The sequence below is a fragment of the Gasterosteus aculeatus genome, chromosome 2, assembly GCF_964276395.1.
Source record: "Gasterosteus aculeatus chromosome 2, fGasAcu3.hap1.1, whole genome shotgun sequence".
NCBI lineage: Eukaryota > Metazoa > Chordata > Actinopteri > Perciformes > Gasterosteidae > Gasterosteus > Gasterosteus aculeatus.
The window spans coordinates 10,902,459-10,922,905 of NC_135689.1; the positions used below are offsets into that span (position 1 = coordinate 10,902,459).

The 20,447-nt window shown below is 43.1% G+C and overlaps 2 protein-coding genes across 4 annotated transcripts; one reads left to right on the forward strand and one right to left on the reverse strand.

Annotated features, from left to right (window-relative positions):
- Nucleotides 1-2,630: 2,630 nt before the first annotated feature.
- Nucleotides 2,631-5,582, reverse strand: neurod4 (neuronal differentiation 4). The gene is made up of 2 exons (XM_040192957.2): nucleotides 5,280-5,582; nucleotides 2,631-4,433 (listed from the first exon to the last, which is right to left on the reverse strand). The coding sequence occupies exon 2, from the start codon at nucleotides 4,425-4,427 to the stop codon at nucleotides 3,348-3,350; it is 1,080 nt and encodes a 359-aa protein (XP_040048891.1). The 5' UTR covers nucleotides 4,428-4,433; nucleotides 5,280-5,582; the 3' UTR covers nucleotides 2,631-3,347.
- Nucleotides 5,583-14,429: 8,847 nt separating this feature from the next.
- Nucleotides 14,430-20,244, forward strand: LOC120829123 (myosin light polypeptide 6). Of its 3 annotated transcripts, none has more exons than XM_040192969.2 (7): nucleotides 14,554-14,681; nucleotides 15,094-15,121; nucleotides 17,173-17,316; nucleotides 17,461-17,634; nucleotides 18,022-18,099; nucleotides 18,698-18,745; nucleotides 19,646-20,244. In XM_040192969.2, the coding sequence occupies exons 1-6, from the start codon at nucleotides 14,679-14,681 to the stop codon at nucleotides 18,724-18,726; spliced, it is 456 nt and encodes a 151-aa protein (XP_040048903.1). In that variant the 5' UTR covers nucleotides 14,554-14,678; the 3' UTR covers nucleotides 18,727-18,745; nucleotides 19,646-20,244. The 3 variants fall into 3 exon arrangements, with proteins under 3 accessions (XP_040048902.1, XP_040048903.1, XP_077948168.1); XM_078092042.1 differs by having other exon boundaries at nucleotides 18,698-18,732; XM_040192968.2 differs by lacking the exon at nucleotides 18,698-18,745 and having other exon boundaries at nucleotides 14,430-14,681.
- Nucleotides 20,245-20,447: the final 203 nt, after the last annotated feature.

Here is a 20,447-nt window from a genome sequence, read left to right on the forward strand (position 1 = left end):
CGTGTGTGTGTGTGTGTGTGCGTGCATATGTGCGCACTGTTGCCCCAGAAGGGGGTGGAGGGATCACTGTGTCGGCCCCAGTTTTAAGGCAGAAGGATTACTGCCACACAGACACTGATTAAAGCCTTCCAGCATCCTATGGCCCCATTAATACAATCCTAATCACAATGCTTTAACCCTCCATCTAGCTCCTACGGATCATAGCCTATTCATTTTAGAGGGAGACCCTCTTGTTTGTCCAGTGGATTAAATGTGCTGCACACAGAAACTCAAATATAAGCACAAGGGAGAGAGGGAGAGAGAGGCGGGGGAAAGAGAGGGATTCAATCTCCACTTAAGAAACGTAGTCTCAAAACTATTTCTTTCTTTCATGGTCCGGACAACTAACTTCCCCAGCCAAAAGAAATTTCCTTGACGTTACAATTGTATTTTGCCATCAGAGCTCGTCTTATTGGGATATACCTTTTAATGTCTATTGATGAATCATGAGTTGGAGTACTGAACCATTCATTCTCTGTGGGCTGATATCTGTGATGACCTCACTCTCTCATGGGATTCAGCCACAGGTTGCACTTTGCTGCATGCTGTCTCGGCCAAGATGGCATGACAGAGTATGTGTTCCCTTCCCATTAAGCGACTTCGTACCCTTATCATAGATAGACACCACCTCATAGACTCAGGTGTGTTTGAGGGCTAAAACCGGATTAATGGTTGCAAGTATTCCACCGATTTTCCATCATTTTCACAGATTATCAAACTAGTAAAAATACCTATTTCTCACTGAATTGTTTCAAACTCTAATCTGCGGAGATTGTCCTGCATCTCTGTGTTTTGTAATCTCGTATCCAAAGTTAATTTATGTGGATTATTTCCACCCACTCATGTATTTGGACGCAGGAGGATAATCCCCATACCCCTAACCCCCCCACCGTTTTTTGCCATAACAAAACAGCAAAGACACAAAGCGGGGGAACGCCAGCTAACACTACCAGTACTTTCTCACAGGCTAAATGTCTCTGCCTGCGTGCAAAGCTATGTGTCACTCCTAAGGCTGACACGCAGGAGGAGAGAGGAGAAACTTGTGAATGGAGAGCAAGGACCTCGGTCACCTCTTCTGCCCTCTCCTCCTCTCCTCTTCTCCTTTTCCCCCCTTACACTAATTCCACGTTCCCTCCCTCATCCCTCTCTCCCTCATGCTCTCACTCTCTTCTCTCTCTCTCTCTCTCTCTCTCTCTCTCTCTCCCTAAATTGGCCCAGCTGTCCATCAGCCCCCCCGCAGTTCCCCCAGCTGTCTGCCCGCCCCGAACGAGAAGCCCCACAACAATACGGGTCACAGGTCAAGAGAAAGAACAGGCTGCGTTCACAATGGACCAGTGGCGCCCAGTAAAACAATCATTCCCTTTTTCTCCTCCAGCCTTTCTCCCCTGTTGCCAGAACTGAAAAAGACAAACCTTTGGAGAGGTAGCTGAAGAGGGGGGGAGTCCTCTTGGACAACTGCCTCCGGGGCACCTTTGCTTTTTTTTTTTTTACAATTGCCTAAAGGACCACAATGATAAACGCACTTGAACACACCAGCCCTCTTCATCTTTACCCTCTGCCACCCCGCTCTTTGTCTATTTCAAGTGCAATAATTTCCTTCAGCGCAATCGTTAAGAGTCAAAACAAATTCTTTTATTAGTCGTTGCGTGATATGTTACAAGTTTTAGCTGTTCAGAAAATAAGCATCAGAATACTGTGTAGTTTTTCAACGTTAAAAAACTGCTTATATACTTTCTTGAGGTTACATCATTCTTCTAATAATAGTGGGGAAAAAAACATCTGACCAATTGATTTATGACCCTCCCTATTCATACGCTGTGACTATGAACAGAAAGCTGCTACTTTTTCTTTCTTAGAATTAATATGGACGTGATTCTATGAAAATGAGCTCTGCCCTAAAGTGTTTTGGCATGAACTAGATGGGAAAATGGGACATGTGTAGGGGAGACCGAAAGGCCGAGACTAGAAAAAGCCTCTGACATATTCACCTGTTCCCCAGAGCTCTTTTCCCATGGCCCACAACAGTGTCCCGCCTGACCTGATAGGAACCGCGGAGAAAGCCCCTGAATGACATCATACACACACACACACAAACGCCTCCTACAACAGACTTGTTGTCTGACTAAAGATCTCCTTTATTCCTGCAACCTCGTCTTAATTTTTTTTAATTAGTTTGTATTTGGGCCACCTAGATGTGATTTTATTTCTTCCAAGATGCCATTTTCAGTAGTTTTTTTTGTTGTGTGCATGATCCCTCCATATCAAAATAGTCAGAGATGTTCTTGTACATGTTAACATTAGGAACTTGCACTTAATCACTCTCATATTTTGTGAATTCAGGAAAACACCAGACACAGAATCTTTCATATCGAGAGTGTGCTGTGTGAACTGCATTGGAATAAGAATTGATTAAATTGACTCTTCTGATATCTTTATAGTTCATTTAAATATATATATGTATATAGCCCACTACAGTTTTAATTGTGGTGTACACTTAAATTGATACCCTGCACTAAATTGGAAGATGTGCACTTGCTGTTTAACTGAAATGTAGGTACGGGATGAAACCATATAAGAAAACACACGGCAAGTATTGTTACTATGGAAATATCATATAATATAAGAATATTTATTCAATTAAGTGCGAAACAGTAAAATATTTACAACAGTACAATATGACAAAAACCGTGACACAAAATGAACCAGTACCTGAAAGACCTCAAATAAATAAATTAAATACAGTACAGCTGCTCGTGACAGACAACAAAACCAAGAAAACAGTGAGACAAAATCAGTGTGGAAAAAAATATAAAAAGGACAAGACATTATCAAAATAAATATTAAATATAAATAAATGCATTGGGGTTTCTTGTGGCAAGGGGGACATTTGCTGTAGTCCTCAGTGCCCAGTTTAGGGTGAGACCTTCTTTATGCAGGCATGCAAAGTTCTTTTGTTCATTTTCTACACTTGAAACATCTGTGTAATGCATCAGTGCGGATGTCTGATTCGGTCAAATGATCTTTAGTCACTCAGTCAACTGAAGGGGCAACTTCTTCAGACATAATTACAATCAAAATTAAACATAATCATAGCTAAAAAATAATAAATAAAATAATAACAGTTATGGGTGCTTGTTTGTATCAGGTAGATTGAGTTTAGGTGGTGAGTCTCTCTCGGAGTGTTTGGTGCTCTTGCAGGGTACTAGACGACATACTGCAAACCATTTATCTCTACCATCGTGTTTACAGTTGCACTTCATTTAAGAGCAGTGCTTCTCATTTCATTGCAGAGTCAATCACCGGGCCTCTTAACTGTTCATGGTCACATTCCCGATGTTGCCCATCTGAGAGGCCAGGTGAGCGGGAGCGAAGGAGTCAAAGGCCACGTCCAGGGGCAGCTCATAGCGGGATGCTTGAAAAAGAGGGTGGACCTGAGGCCCTCCTGGTAGGCCGCCATTCACGGAGGTGGGGTAATGGTGGGACGAGAGGTAGTGGGCGTGGTGGCCGAGGTGGGATGTGTAGTTCCTCTCCGACTCGCGTGGAGAGGGCTCCTGCTTCAGGGCAAAGTTGCCGCTGATGCTCAGGGGGGGAGTGAGGGGTCCATCGTATGGTGGAGTGCCACTGCTGCACTCGTTTGGGGAGGGGTTGTCATATGGCCCCTTGAATCCCTTCATGTGGAGGAGGTGGGAAGCCTCCAGGGAGCCGTAGGGGGGGCTGGGAAGGCCTGGAGACGGATAGCTGAGGGGATGGGTAGCCTGACCTCCCGCGCCGCCCATCGCCGGGCCTCCACACTTATCGTCCATCTTGCTGTGCATCATGGGACTTGGTCCCAGCTGCAAGCAGCCGGCCACGAGGTTACTGGTGGGCTGAGACAGACCTTTACACATCATCTCCACAAAGCCATGGCTCTCGGGGGACTGGCCGGTCTCAAGCGAATCCGACAGAGCCCAGATGTAGTTGCGTGCCAGCCGCAGAGTCTCAATCTTTGACAGCTTCTGCGTCTTGGAGAAACAGGGCATCACTCTACGCAGACTTTCCAGGGCATCGTTGAGCCCGTGCATACGTGACCGCTCTCTGGCGTTGGCTTTGACTCGCCTGGTACGAAACCTCTCCTGTCTTGCTTTGGTCATTTTCTTCTTCTTAGGGCCTCTCCTTTTGGGAGCCTGTTCTCCATTGGGTCCAATCTCTTGCTCCTCTTCGCCCTCCTCCTCCTCTTCTTCCTCCATATCCTCACTGCCCAGTTCTGTGCAGGAGCGGATTCGTCCACCCAGAGTCAGGCCTTGGCTTTCCTCTCCATCCTGTGAGCTGCCGTCATCCTCCTCGAGCCAGCCGAGGGAGCTCACCAGCTCACTCACATCCCCACTCTTTCCAAATTGTTTGGTCATCATTTTAATCTGAAAAATAGCAGAAAGAAGGTGTGTCAACAGCTAGAGCCTCTAAGAACTAAATATAAATGCATGATGCTTCTCCGTAAAATGTACATGTGATAATAAGATGTTGTATTGTAATAGAACAGGAACTTGAACCAGTGCCTGACTTAGTGACTGGAAAATCTTATCCCATTAATAACAGAATGAGCACTCCAATAAGTCCTGAGCTTTCAACAGCTCACTTCTCTTTTGAAAAACTGGTGGCAATTGTCAAAGCTATTTGGAAGAAGACCCGTAATCTACTCAAAAAACATGTGATACTCAGGGATTGATGGCCCTATTGAGAATAAATGCCCCTCTGTTGTTATAGTCGCTACAGTTCTGTGCGTCAATCTGGGACACAAAAGGATTTACTTGCCATAAAGCTCATAAATAGGTCACATAAAACTCAACACACGTGTTTTTTTGAAGAATAATGCAAATAATGCATTTAGCCCAAACACTAGAATTCGGGCTATTAAAAGCATTTCATTATTTATTTGACAGATGGTTTTCTATTGTTTTGAAAGAAAAACATTTATTCCCAATTATTGTCGTATTATGTGGGACAAAAATGAGACAGAACTTTAAGCACGCAATTGAACCTGGCCTAAATTCCACTGGACATAATTAGGCTTAAACAATTGGCACTTCTATTTCAGTTTATTGAAAATGGATATCAAATTTAGAAAATTAAGGGTAGTATATTTTTTTTCTGCCCCATAAAAGACAACATAAAGTGGACGTGCTAAAAGACTTACGACCACCAATGAGATCCATTTGGGACCTTTTTCTTTATACTGAACTGATGATGAAAAAAAAATGTCTCACCTGTTGGAATTTCTTGTCGGTGAAAAATAAAAGGAACACCAGTCTAATTCAAAAAGATCTGCAGCGGAGTGATTTTTCCCAGAAAATGTGCGTTTCTCTCTGAGCGCATGCGCCAGGCTTCCTCAGATAAGCATGAGGGCGCGTCCAACTTCTTTCTGCAACTGACACGATCGGTCTGATATGAGGGCCTTTAGCCGGTTAAGCTCCTCCCCCCCCAGGCGCGCTGCCCACTCCCAACTCAGCCAGACGCGCGTGGCAGGCTCGTGGCCAGAAGTTTCATCCAGCAAAGAGCGGTGGGGGACAGAGGTGACACGGGTGCGCGCCCGTGTGCACGAGTATAGACCGCGTTTCATTCGTGAATGATGAGTTCGTGAGGCACAGGGAGGGTTTCGGGTCAGTGTAGAAAATGCGTACACATTGGAAACCACTTGGATCCTCATTACGGCCTCTATACATTATGAGTAAATGAGTATATCTTTGAGGGAAGTTTAAAGTAGTTTTTATCCACATTCATGACACTTTTTAGCCACAGATTCTTTGTCCATTATCACACAAACGCAAACTTGCTTAGTTTCATTTCACACTAAACAACCAGCCTTAAACATTTAGGCTTCTCTTTGTAAGCTGGTTATTTTTTTGGTTAGTTACTGGAAAAGTGTTTTTGGCGCAATTTATAGCAAAAAAAGCAGGAACGAGGGACAATATTAACTTAAATACACTCGCATATCACAGTCCCCCCCTGCAAATACCCAACCCCCCAAAAAATCGCATATATTCTGTTTTAAAACCGCGTGTTAAACCATTTTAATCGATTGTCCATCTCTTCATTAGTCGCTTGGATTAGGAATTTTCCACTTAGTTAAACACAGTGTGGGCCTGCTCCTCGCCGAGTAAAGAGACGCGCTTCCATGTGTGCGCGCGTAAGTGATGTTGACAGCTTAGTGTGCAGAGAGCAGGTGTGTGCGTTGTTCATCCACTTATTCAATTGTTTTCTTCCATTTTTAGCGCCATATTCTGTCCCCGGGGGCTATCTGCGTGTTGGGTCGATTGGAGCAGTGAGTAACGGACAGGTACTTCATGGGCTCATCGAGTGACCCCTGCGCGCGGCACTGTAAACGCAGTCATTCTATTTTCTGATAGTCAATTAAGTAAATTAGCAGGATAAGCTAATTATCAATGTAATGTACATCTAGTTGTTTTATTTGTCCGCAACGTTGTAAAAGTTAAGTATCACTTTCCTGCGCGGATTTCTTACACGACTATGTGTTGTTTTTGTACACTAATCGTTCCTAAATTTACAGCGCTTCGACCGTAAATACCACGGGGACAACAAACGGCCGCGCGTCGCGGTGCGTGGCGAGCCGCAGCTCAGCGGGGGTCTTTTGTCACCACCGCATTGACAGGCGGGGTCTCGCGAGGCGCACGTGTCCCCGCATTGATAGCATTGTGCGCGCATTGGTGCACAGCTGTGTCCGAGACTTGCACTGAACTTTGCCAACTGCACTGTTGGTTCCCCGTGTTTCTGAGCGTGCGATGCATTTGCATGTCTGAGGCATAAGATGTGGTCACGTGGCTAATCTGCAACATCGCGCAAGTAACAAAAAAAAAAACAGGCACTTATCCAACGATTAATTGAACGGACCCGAACAGATGGCTGGATATAGGAAGCGTTGGGGGGGAGGGGGCATCTGTTGCTTGGATGCTCACGCGTCACCGCCCAACCACGATGATGTCTCGTGCTGAAACAGCATTTATCCACCCCGCCAACGGCCCTAATCACTCCTGGTCAGTGCACTGGCCACACAGGCATGTGGACAGAGAGAAAACGGCGCCCTGCCGCGTGCATGTGCATGTGTGTGTGTGTGGGGGGGGTAGTGTTGCCCCCATGATGCCCTACAGCAACAACTTTAATGTGACGTGTCTGAAGGTCCCCAGGTATACGCATCTCCCAACACAAACCACACAGGCACTACCCTTCTGTCCCATGAGTGCAGCACGGCCTCCACCACACCTGCAGCCTGCGTGGGGAATTGGAGTCTCGCAGTCTCCCACAATCCCCATTGGTTTCCCAAATGACTGACTGACTGACTGACTAACAGACAGGGAATTGTGTCCTGCTCCCATTTAAGTAGTAACATAGATAAGCAGCCTTCTGGAAGAGGTCATGGTGAACACATCTGATGGAGGATGCAGGATTTTAACCCTCCGAAATATTTATCCAACAAATAGAAGTTTTATCAAAGTTATGCGGTTAATTATATATGTAGTCAATATAGGAAAATATTCCTATGAAAACGGCTAGACTTGTTAAATGGCTTGTTCAATTTAGACACAAGCTGTCCAAACTCTTAAGATCTACCAGTCTCACATTATTTTAGTGCTGTTGTTGTTATCAATGGGAGTAACCTCCGCCTTCCAAAAAAAAACGCTGCCACAAGTGAGTTGTCTCTCGCTCTGGTCCCCTGGGACTCAGCGTGGAATGGGAGGGATTTGTGTGCTGCACTGACAGATGGGTCCTTGTTCCTGTCTTTTTCTTCATCTCTATCTCCCTCTCCCTCCTTCGCTAAAACACAGACACACTCACACACACCAAGAGTGCACCAATACAATAGGAATTAAAGCTCTGCACACATGCTCCCTGGACCGCTTCTGAAAGCTGAGCCCCTTGTAGTGATCATAAAAGATGGAGGGAGCGTGGATTTGCAAGAGGGGTTGGCTCGGTGAGAGGTGGGGGTCATGTGGCACGGGATGGTGTGAGAGATGACATCGTATTGTTGTCAAACCAACAATAAAAGTTGGTTGTGTCAACCATTTTCCCAAGTTTTTTTTCTTTAACACCTTTGGGAGAATTTTCTTGTGCATGTGCAAGTTTTTCAATTGTATTGCTATTGCTTATTGCTGTGTGTGTGTGTGTGTGTGTGTGTGTGTGTGTGTGTGTGTGTGTGTTTGAGAGAGAGTGTGTCAGTCCCAGGGCTCAGTTCTCTCCATTTGCTGCTCACTGAGGCTGAATATTGTTGGAGCAGACTTTGCTGGAGAGACTGACAGCCTGACTGCTGCACACAGGGGAACATCAATGCTCTGACACACAGTTGTGAATCAAGATGTTTTAACTCCAATCAAATCCCTTGGTATTTGATATTTACACTATTCCAGTTTTGATATTATTGTTAATGTCAATATTTTTGTTCAATATTTCATATCAGGAATCAGGAAACATTTATTGCCATATGTCAGACATACAAGGAATTTGACTTGGCGGTGCCTAACAGCACACAGTACGAAAATGGACGACGAGACAAGACAACATATTTAAGTCTAAATGTTGAGTCATTCTAAGTGAAAGTGAAACCTCAAGCCATTTTTTTATTCTTCTTAATATGACGTTATCTGCTAGTGAATTCCAAACTAATTTATACTTTAAGCTCACAATATGATTTGAGGCCGAGGCATGTTTCCAGTGTGCAGCCAATGTTAAAGCTTTACACGCAAACACACATGATGCATCACAGATTCCAAAAAGAAACAGCTTTTAAAAAGGACAGACACTGAATTAATAGCCCACAGACGAGTGGACCATGATCTCCATCTCCTTGTGTAGAAATATAATCCCGTGTTTTGACTTGAAGCTGGCATTTGCTCTTTTTTCCAAATGGCTTCCTGTATCAATAAAACAAAGATATCCACAACTTAAAGATGTTTGCTTTACAAAGTCTTGATAAGATCTAGCAGAATCTCAGAAAAGCAGATTGTGTGCAAGTTATTCCTCTTCCTTTGGGCTAATGGATTTGGAAAACATTCCAATTGGGTAGAAATGTAGCTACAGAATGAGAATCATGCCTGAGGGCAATTCTCACTAAGTGGGGAGAGAGCCACTAAACAAAGGTGCCTGTGGTTTCATATTCAGGATACTTTACAACCTCCGTCCCAGGACATCAACAGTGTTTTTGGGTGTGCTGTTAGAGGGGGCAGACGGGGGGGAGGAGGATCCATCTGCCATGTAGCCGGTCCTCTGGGAGACGGGCATATCCCAAGGGTGTTTTGGAGAGAGAGGGGCTGAAAGGATTACACCCAACCACTAATCAACGACGGTAATCTGTGGGCCCCCGTGCAAAATCCCCACCGATCCAAATAACAATTTGGGACAGAAGAAAAAAAGCCTCCGCGTACTGGGGCATTTAACTGATGTCGTACAACCTGACAAATCCAAGGACAAATCCAGGTGATTTTTAATTGGGAGACGCAACGGTGGAGGTGTGATTGGCAGAGAGCCATCGTGTCTGTGATCAGGTGCAAGTGTCCCACAAGTGGCCTCTGATTCCCAGTGTGACCATTATGCAAATACAACTACGCAAGCTCGCACCATAAATTAGTCTAACGGAAAAAAGCACTTTTCTAATCAAATCAGACTGGAAAAAGGGTTTTCTCTCATTTTGGGGGATGTAAACTAAAAATAATAAAAAAATATGTAAGAACTTATTTCACACAGTTTCAAACATTTATTTATTTGTCATTTCCCTAAAGGATTCAGACATCACTACCACTGGTCTGTAGTCCTGAACACGAGGGTCCAACAGCTCATTTCATGTTGTCTCGAGGTGAGCCCTGCAGGAAAGATCTCCCTGAGCCGTCCAAAGCGTTTGAAATTGCGTGAACCTACACAAGGTGCAGCTGCTGAGCTTATTGTCCTTGCAGGTCTATCCGTCCGATAAAAGAATAGCAGGGAATCAAGTTGCCACTAGTTTCATGGTCCCTTGTCAGTATGGTTTTGATGTCTGGGGTCTGTATCTGGATCTGGTAGTGGTGGATTTAAAGCTCCGCAGGACTATAGAAGACGCTGCCTAATGATGGTGCCAGTCCTCCGGGGCATAGGGAACCGGAGCATCCTGGCCTGCACCACCTCTACCTCCTGCAGTATGCCCATTGGCTAGGCAGCCTCTAAGCCGCCTTTTCCCATAGCCTCATTGTTTAGTAGGACCAACACTGTCAATATTAAGCCCGGCTAATGTGATCTAGAGGCAGCTGGAGCAGCCCAGATTATTACCATGACACAGCCGACTGAGGGGTGTAATATCATTAAAAATAAATCAGGTGGTTTGGAGATTTGCCGTAGCATGGGGGACTTTGAATGGCATTAAAGTGGTAGAACTGCCGTAATTTCATCAGTCAGTTGAGCACCTCAATGGATCTCTTGAAACATTTCCTCTAAATTCGAGAAACTTAATTTAATTTCACAACACCGTTGACAAAATTGCAGAGAGGCAAAACGGGGATGGTAATATTTCCAATTAAGTGTCTAATATTTCGCTAAATCAATTTCAGACAAGTTAAGAACTATGCAGACACCTGGGGTAGATTCATATTTCAATTTGCTCATTTTGCTATACTACTTTAAGAGCAGACAGCCAAGTTATTCGTATTGCTATTATTAGCCTCTTGTGGTGGATTATTGTTGCAAATGAGGAGGAAAACGTGAGGCACTGCTAATCTTCTTAAAGTGTTTGCCACTGAGCTGTCTGCTCGGCAGACTCATCAGCAATCAGCTGGCAATAGGCTGCAGGCTGACTGAATCTATTAACATTACAAACAAAATAAAATAATAAAAGGCTATATTGTCGCTTTTTCTTCATGTTATGTAGATACTCTGGATGATTTTGTTAGGGGGGGGCTTTTTTCTCAGTTTGCATGTTCGATCTATTATTGAAGCACCAGGAGTGCCGTTGGTCTCGCAGCAAGGGTCTTATGTCGCTATTGTTTTGACGCTCGACCCACATAAACGGTCATTTCAAGGCCCATTGAACGCACGATGGATTGTTCCCAAATCCACTGCGGAGTCGGCAGCATTGATTATTGGAGGAAAGGGTAGAGTGACGCCAGAAGTTGTCGATTGGTTTGCTCCTCAGTGAAGTTAAATTCAATCATTGAGTATAGAAGTGCCTCGCTAAAAGTTCTATTTAACTTAAGCACAAAAGTATCAGGCCACCAAATATAGACCCAGTCCAACCCGTGGTCCTACCAAGAGAAAATGGAAAGACAGAAAAGGGGTTGTGCAAAATGACTTAATGAAATTGTTAATTATGTAGGATAAATCATTTTATTGTATAATGGTTGATACATGCTAATTTGTGTGGGTTTGTAGTATTATTGAAGTAACTCAAGCTGTAAAATGAACAGAGTTGCGTAAAAAGAACAACATTTTCCTTGTATAAAGTATAAACTACGTAGAAAATATAAATAATAGCGTAATGTAAAAGTACTTCCAAATTCTGCTTAAGTATATTGGCTATTTGAAATGTTGCCTCTCAACCACTGGAGGAGCAGACAGACTCGGAGATAGAAGTGCGATGCACCATCATCATTTTTAGCATTTTATTTTTTTCCTCTGTTGTATCAATACATCAACATCTATACACTCAACAAATAACAGCTTTTTTGGAACAAGTTGAAGCCAAGAGCATTAGTTGTGTCTTCCTGTTGTATAATGGTGCCATCTAGTGGCTCTATTATGAACAACTGTAACCTTTTTGGCTCTGCCATGCTGTATACTGTGTTTTATATTCATGCTGTATACTGTGCTTTATATTCATACTGTATACTGTGCAGTGTATCATCTGCAGTGATGCATTATGTTCTGTAAGATTGTTATATGTCGGTAGCATCACCTTCTGGTTAAAAACAGAAAAAAAGATTAACTGTTATATTTTGGATCCATTTGGATCTATTCAAATGCTAACCGTGCCAATTCAGTAAAAAAACACCTATGCTAATCTCTAACTTGGCAAAAAGATAAGCTTCCATATGTGGACATTTAATATGACCAGCAACTCTGGCAATTTATTGTGTATAAATAATTGGCATTCTAGGACAATTTCTAATTAGCCACATGCTGATTTAAAACACAGAATATGTCCCTCCTTATAACCTTTCATTACAGGTGTGAACATATATAAGCTACTGGGTAAAATCATTCTCTACTCCTCTGCTACTCTGTCCACCTCTGCCTCATAGCTGCCGGTCCCTGACCATCATCAGCGTCATCAACCTGCCCCCTCCTCCCCCTCCCCACAGCTCCACAGGACATGCACACTTATAGCTCACCTCCTCTCAGCCTCTCATACCAGCAGCTGGTGCAGAGATTTCACGTTTTTTGGCTGCCCTCGAGGTTAGGAATGGCTCCTAAAAGAGAATCCTCCATTAAGAAGTCTCCTTCTCCGGTGACTCAGCCCAGGCTGGGTCCTCCTTACCCCTGCCTCCCCGTGGCTGCTGCAGATCCAAAACCAGCACCTGAACAGAGACCCAGGATGCTGCGTGCTTCGGATTCCCCGTTTGACCCCACTGCTTTGGAGGTGAGTGGAGTTCAATACGGTACGATTTTTCACGACTGATCTAATGCGGGCATTTTGGACTACGAGTAGAAAGCATGTACTATTCATCACAGCTATGAGTTTGTGTACAGCGTCAAGCTTCAATTCAAAAATCAATTGTCATTTGTTTGAGTTCAGCGATGATTCGCGGCGTAGCTGCTTTCTACGATACTGACTTGAATAAACCGCCAGCATTGATCTGCAATGGGACTGAATCTAAGATAAGCGAAGAAATGGGGCACTGAAAGTGAGAATGTCAGTCAGTGGCCTCCCCAGGGAGAAAGAGGATATTTCTGCTGCCGCAGTGTTTGCTGGTTCAAGTAATCAAGAGATTCCAACTAATTAATAAGACCTGCACACCTATTGCTGTTATATGTTTTAAAAGAAGCAAAATATGACATTTACCCTCAAAGGGAGGACATTTTTATTATTCACTTGATTAATAATTTAGACAGGTTTTGCTTGACCCATTTTTCAAAGCTAGAGACGGGTTGCAAAGAGAACGAACCTCCCCATCTGTGAGATGTAGGGCACAGTACAAAACTAACTTGAGGCCCTTTGTCTATATATCATTTTACAGATATATTACAGGTACATGTCTTTGTAATGACACATGTTGGCTGACACATAAGGCATTGAGCAAATATAAAAATGTCTTTTATTTTGAATACCTGGAAAGTAAATCAATATCAAGTTGATACATGTATTTAGCGAATAACAAGTATCAACAGATTTAGGAAGTTAGTAAATGAAGTAAGCGCCTGTTAACATCTCATCAGTCCAAGTGATTGGTATTCTCAGGTCAAAGGATAGATCAATTGGAGAAAACATGAATGTGAAGATGTGTTAAAGAAACTCAAACTACACTGATGCCCACATTAGACCTTGGACTAATGTGCTTGTGTCTTTGCTTGTGCTTCAGCTTTGCTTCCATTCTTTAGTGCTTTACGTGTTACATTGTGTTGCTGTTACTATGCCATTTTATGGAGCGAACCCATTTAGCCTGCTAAGTTATGTGGGCCGTGATACAATGTTCACTTCCGCTCACAATGGGACAACTAGCCAGAGTGGAGTGCTTAAAACACATGGCATCAGTCCATGATCTCACAAGCCTAAAGCAATCCTTCCTTCCATCATGGCAAGACATCCACATCCTCATTGAAAAGTCATTCAGTGCAGTCAAACTGAAACACACACTATAGGCCAAGTATTCTTCAACAGTACATCTTTTAAAACATGTCTTAAGTAGAATACACTTTACTTAATATAGGCTTCATTGAGCCTACTTTGTAAGGTTAAAGACAAGCAGTTTAAATGTAATATATATATATATATACATATATATATATATATATATATATATATATATATATATATATATATATATATATATTAAAGATACCCTATGAGATCTACTACATCGTGACTGACAGTGAACCTTGATAAAAACTCTTAATTCACTGGCGCTATTGAAAGACTACTTGACACATAATGTCTCCTCCTTCATTCATTTGATCATGTAGTTCACTCCAAGCGTGCATTGGGGACATCTAATTTGAACAATGGTTATGATGTCACAAGAACTTTATTACCTTGCAATCAAATTTAAGGTGTGCACAACGAGCAAAGGAACATGTAATAGCGAGTGGAGAGGGGCTATAAATCCATGCATTAAATGTAAAACCAGGAGGAACAGAATAGGTGAGACAGAGGTCTTTTTGCCTCCTGTCTGTTAAATGAAATAGTTAAACAGCTGTATAATACACGTAACCCAGCTGCCACCTCAATCATAGAGCAGTTCAAGCAGCCTTAGGGAACATAACTAAGGTGCTGTAAACCACGAGCCATACCTTTATCTCCATTCCTATATATGGAGCGGAGCGGTTCGCCCGCGTGCCTGGACGTCGTGCGTCCTACGTCATGACGCAGTGCCCCCATAGTCCGCTGGGTTTCCGCCTCCTCACCCAGCCCTTCTCTAAAAGCCGTCACACATTCTTTGGTTTTCCGACTTCTCGGACACACCTCAGCCAGTACAGACATGGTGGGTTTTGGATTTTTCTGCTCCCTTCGACTTTACTAGGATAGCAAGTGTTCTTGTGTAATTATCTTATTGTCTCAAGTCAATGGTTTAGCTTTTCTAAATACGATAAGTTGAGTTTGAATGTGTGAATTGGCTCGCGGGTGGCTAGCGGAAGTGCAACTTTTGAGAAGCTAACATTAGCTCGCACGGTAGATAAAGTTAACGTTCACACGACGAGCTAATTAAGGTCCTCTAAATACCTGCGTGTATATTATGCGCTGCTGAATGTGTTACTGTTACGGAATGTATCGTTTGAGTCAATCTAACTATTCGAAAAAACATGTCCAAACGCTTTCGAAGTTACCCAAAGCTAGCTTGAGTATTGCAAAGCAAAGGGAGTCGTAATCATGTAGCCTAATTTCTCTTTGAACAGTCTGACTTCTCGGAAGATCAAATCCTTGGTGAGTTATGAATTTTGTGTCGTGACATCTCTTAGATCTCTTTTGCATGCTTTCATTCTTGCTTGGTCAGTGGGGACACTCTTTCCCCCCCTTATCTCCACTATCACCCTGCTCTCTGTCCGCCTGTCACAGCCGCGAGTCTTTAGGCGAGGATATCCTTCTTGATTTCTGTTCTGTTTCATCACTGTCCACTTGCAACTGCTTGTCCTTTCCAGATTGAGTTTAACCCGGATCAGATTCATGGTAAGTCAGTGAGAGGGGACCGCCTTAGCTGTAACCGATGACTATCTCGGCCGGCGTGTTTAGGGTGTGATCTGCATGTAAACCTAACGTTAACCTGTTTAAACTGTTACACGGAGTCGCTTTGCACTGTTGTTTGGTCCGTCACAAGTCAGTCATGTGTCATATAACGTAATGATAACTTTGATCGTGGTGTTGCAGTGTTTTTGTATGTGCGCAATAATGCATATGTATAAAGTCAAATGTTGCCGAAGTTGGTATCTTGTTATCATACGTGAGTCCTGGTCGTGTCCGTTTGCCATAAGCTTCTCTCCAGAGCGACGCATCTTCCAGCGTGCCCTTTTTTGGTGTTTGACACGGTGGTGCATGTTTTTGTCCTTCGGCTGCTTTGTTTAATCTCAGTTGACATAATTGGCTGTAGCTGCTCTCACCCCCCCCCCCCCCCCCCCCCCCCCCCCTCTGCTCCACTCCTCTACTACCAAATATGGCGTTGGGAAAAGTGCTCGCATGCCAGAAGGGAAGAGCCACATTCCTCAGAACAGGAAAAAAAAGCTACACAACAGTGCCTGGGCTTTTTGGGAAATGGCTTGTCTGCAACATTCGGACCAGACTACTGTCTGGATATGGTGTAATCTGCTCACTAAATTTCAGCTGAGCTTTTTGGTTGACTGTTGACTCGATGTAGAATGTATGATCAAAGTCACAGTAATCACTGCTGATGGATGATAAAACCTTTGTTGTTTACACTGGTGTACAAAAACACTCGATGCGTAGCTACTTTCATGAAAGGGAAGGTAGTGATCAGTCTTATTGACTGTAAAGCAGTATTTAGTAGAAAAACAAACCACATAAGGTTTAGGAAAGAAGCAACCTTTAAGATCATCCTGTCATATATTACACTTTATGAATCTGGTAATATGCGTTTAACTAAAACTGAGAAATACCAACTCATTAATTTATTGATTGCCACCAGAAGATGGGCAATGTATTAGTTTGTGTATCAAGTGTCCTGTCTAACTAATTGTTTGCATTATAACTTTCACATTGTTTAATCAAATACATTTTCACCTGTGTTCTGATTAATATCTAAATTTCTCCTTAACCGTTATCTTCACTTTAAAAAAAATGTAATGTACTATATCCATGTTTGCTTTTGGTTCTTTATTTAATGAATCCTACACACTTACCATTTTAAGCCTTTTCCATTATATTCAGTCTAACTTTACACTGTTGGACCTAACCATGACAGAACGTGTAGTTTTGCACTCAAAGTTGATTCACCTGTAGTAGTCGAGCTGTAGTAAGTCACAGCCCAGCCAGATGACCGACGTGGATATGAGTTTTTTTTGTGATGTCAAAATGCAGTGTGTGAGTGTAGAGAGCGATCTGTTGTTGCAGTGGTTGCACCAGTCTGGGTAGCGGTCAGGGTAGTGAGAGATATGTGAAAGCCTAGAAAATGAGTTTAAGCTTCCCCATAGATTTCTACAACTATTATTACATCTTTTCTCTGGGGGAAACCTGCAGGAGCTATCTTGCCTTGAGCAGTATGTGAAGCATGTGCTGGATGGTCAGTGTAGTGCACTGTGTCCTGTCTGCACAAATGTAGGCCTACCAGCATAAGACCAGGTCATGTCCCAGTCTCTCCTTCTCTTGTCTGCCTGTTGTCATTTACTGGCTTTTCTGATTTCAGCTGTTTCCATGTCTCTTACTGTCTCCAAATCATTCCTCTGCACATTTCTGTTTATCTCCATTCAAAAGATAGATAATGCACATCTATATTCTAACTTGTCTTGTGTCTCTGTACCCTGCAGAGTTCAAGGAGGCATTCTTGCTGTTCGACAGGACAGGAGATGGCAAGATCAGCTTCAGCCAGTGTGGGGACGTCATGCGGGCCCTGGGACAGAACCCTGTCAATGCTGAGGTGCTCAAGGTCCTGGGAAACCCCAAGGCTGAGGGTGAGAGGGAAAAAACCTTTATGGCTGTTATCTGTTTTTATGCACATAAATAAGAAAAATGTCACTGTTTATTTCTTTAGTAACCACAGAGTTTTTACTGCAGCTGGAAACTAAGACATTCCTCGTTTGTTTTTATTTTTCCAGAGATGAACCTCAAAATGATGGACTTCGAGCAGTTCCTGCCCATGTTCCAGGCCATCGCTAAGAATAAAGATCAGGGCTCCATGGAGGATTTTGTGGAGGGACTGCGTGTCTTTGACAAGGAGGGCAACGGCACAGTAATGGGAGCAGAGCTTCGTCACGTCCTCACCACGCTAGGCAAGCTGCCATCATATCACGCTTGAGTAGAAAGCTGGATGAGAATTTAACGTATACTCTAATTCCATTTTTTCTTTCACAAAAATTCTGTTACCCCCAAAATGTATGTTGTCATTTCAAAAAAGTATTTGCTGAAAATTAAATCTACGTTATACACTTTTAAAAATACTTTATATACAATATACTGTTCTATTTTTGCACGTTATTTATCTGGTTTTCAGTTTTTTATTTTTAGTGTCATTCCATTTACTTTTTTAACTTAAGTACCAGTATGCTTATCTTTTATTACTTGGTCGTTTGTAAAATCCTTGGTCCTACTTTATTTATTTTATTTTTTTTAGATCAAGATAATCTCACCCATGTAATGTTTTCAATTTGTTATTTCAGGTGAAAAAATGTCAGAGGAGGAAGTCGAGACGCTTTTGGCGGGACACGAAGATGCCAATGGCTGCATCAATTATGAAGGTAAGAGAAATAAACGAGAGATGGATACTTGCCAGGATTTGTTGCTGCAGACCCACTATGCTTAATGAAACCTCACACCCAGTATTTGCCAATGTGCTTGTCAGCACTGGCCTTTTTATACGGTTGTGCTAAAATGTAGTTTGTTTTCTGTAATACCTACAGTGTTTGCCCAACCATTGTCCTCAGGGGGTCCTCCCGCCCCCGGAAAGAAAAAAACAACAACATTTTTGATTCACAGGATTTATTGACCTTCTTTTATTCCATCCTGGTCTTTTGTTTGGTTTGCTGTCATGCTGGTTTCTCTCGGCTTTGCACGCTCCATGTGTAAGCAGGGAGATCCCATTCAAACACTGGTCATCCAATCACTTGTTGCCGCTGTGTTTCAATGTCAAGCTGGAAAAAAAAAACGTTTAGGCTCAAATATGTCGGCGGTGTTAAACAGTCAACCAGGCATAAATGTTTTCCTGGTAATGGCTGAATTGTCTTACGATGTGGGTATCCATCCTGTTCACTGTCTCTTATGAGTCTATCTCGTGTGGCTAATTGACTGGTGTAAGAGCTCATGTATAACAGTGTGTTAAATGTTCTTCCTCCACAGCATTTGTCCGCCACATCATGTCAGGCTGAGGGCCGGTACGGGCATTCGGTATACCATGAGATCTCATCTGCAGGCTTTCCTTCATTTCTAGTTTTTCAATAATCCTCCCATCAGGCCACCCTAACACTTATTGGCTGTAGTTGTGCTTCATCATTTGCAAACGCGGAACAATGTGCTGTTGCAGAGTAGATTTTGACCTGTAGGTCAAAAATCCCATTTGACCTGTAGGTGTCTGGGGAAGCCTTGTGCTCCCTCTTGTATTCCCTTGTGAGGCTTGGACCCATGCGTCGCCTCCTGCTGCTCTGCCTGTCTCCCATAAAGCCCTCCTGTCTTGGCCCCTGGCTGCCGCATGCCCCTCCGCCTGGTAGCCAATGGTCGCGTTATTTGATGGCTTTGGAGGTCATGATGCAGCTCTCATTTGCATGTCATTTGCACTATTTGAAATGGTCTGTTTGCTCTGTTAGTGTTCGAGGTGCTGCTCTTATGAAAAAGATAACGTGCACAGTTGATTACATTGAGGACATTTTTCTTACATTTGAATATAGGCACCAGTTTTGGGAGAGTGGACCAGTCCCCTTTCTACTAACTAAAGAAATGCAAGGAGTTGCTCTAGTGCTGATTTTATTTTCTCCTCCTCACTTATGGAAGCTGAATTTGTAGCTGGCCGCTGTCTGACTGGACTTAGTTCCCTTGAGCGTCTTCCCTTTTTTCTCTGCTTCTCAACTAGAGGAAAGCATTCAGCGAGGATGGCTTCTCTAACCAGCTCTTCTTGGATCATAGACCTGGCCAGGTGCTTTGGCTGAATAGGAGATGGGAGATGCCTCACATCTTTCTCTCAGTGCCATCTTCAACCCTTCTCCCCTCTGGGTGACCAGAGCACGGGGGATCTGCCACGCAGGGTTCACACCACGACTCTCACGCCCGTCTCTCTTGTGTCTTGTTTTGCAGAACTGGTCAGGATGGTCATGAACGGGTGAAGACGAAGAGCCACCAACTTTTTCTACCCGGTCATATGTAACCCCCTTTTTTCAGTTTGCTTCTACATCACCGCTCCCTGCCCTCCCCCAACCTCTTCCATACATTGGTTTTCCACATTCATTTGATTTAAGAAGTGCCTTTACATTCCCTACAAAGACCACAAATGTCCCTGGCTATTGCTGCCAGGGACATTCATGTATGTGACCAACGTGTGTGCATTCAGGAGTCTTGATGCTTGCATCCTTTGCAATAACATTCCAAGATGCAGCATTAAAAAGGACATAAATTGCTAATGATATACTGTAAATATTGATACCAGTGTGTCAATTCAGGAGGGGACTTTAATATATATATGAATATAATTATACATCCGCGGTATACAACTGTCAGCAACTTACTGTATCATTGACTAAGAATTTATTTGGCTGGGAAATGCGTTTCTCCAATCCTGCGGGTTTTTTCCGGTATATTCAAAACCATATTATCATGCAAACATTTCAAATGGATTCCCATGTTTTTAATTCACCCCACCTTTGTTGCTGCATTTAATAAATGTTTTTTCCTGAAGACTCATTTTGATGGTTTTGACATTTGTCGAGCTTGAATGAATAATGTGCGTGTTATGGTCTGTCTTATTACAATGCTTTTGCATGGACACTAGAGGGCAGTGTTGCTCCTGGAATCAGCCAGTCCGAAGGACCACTTCATTCAGTGCATAATACAAGAGATGTATCTTAATCTGCTCTTAATCCATTTGTTTTGCTGTGTACCA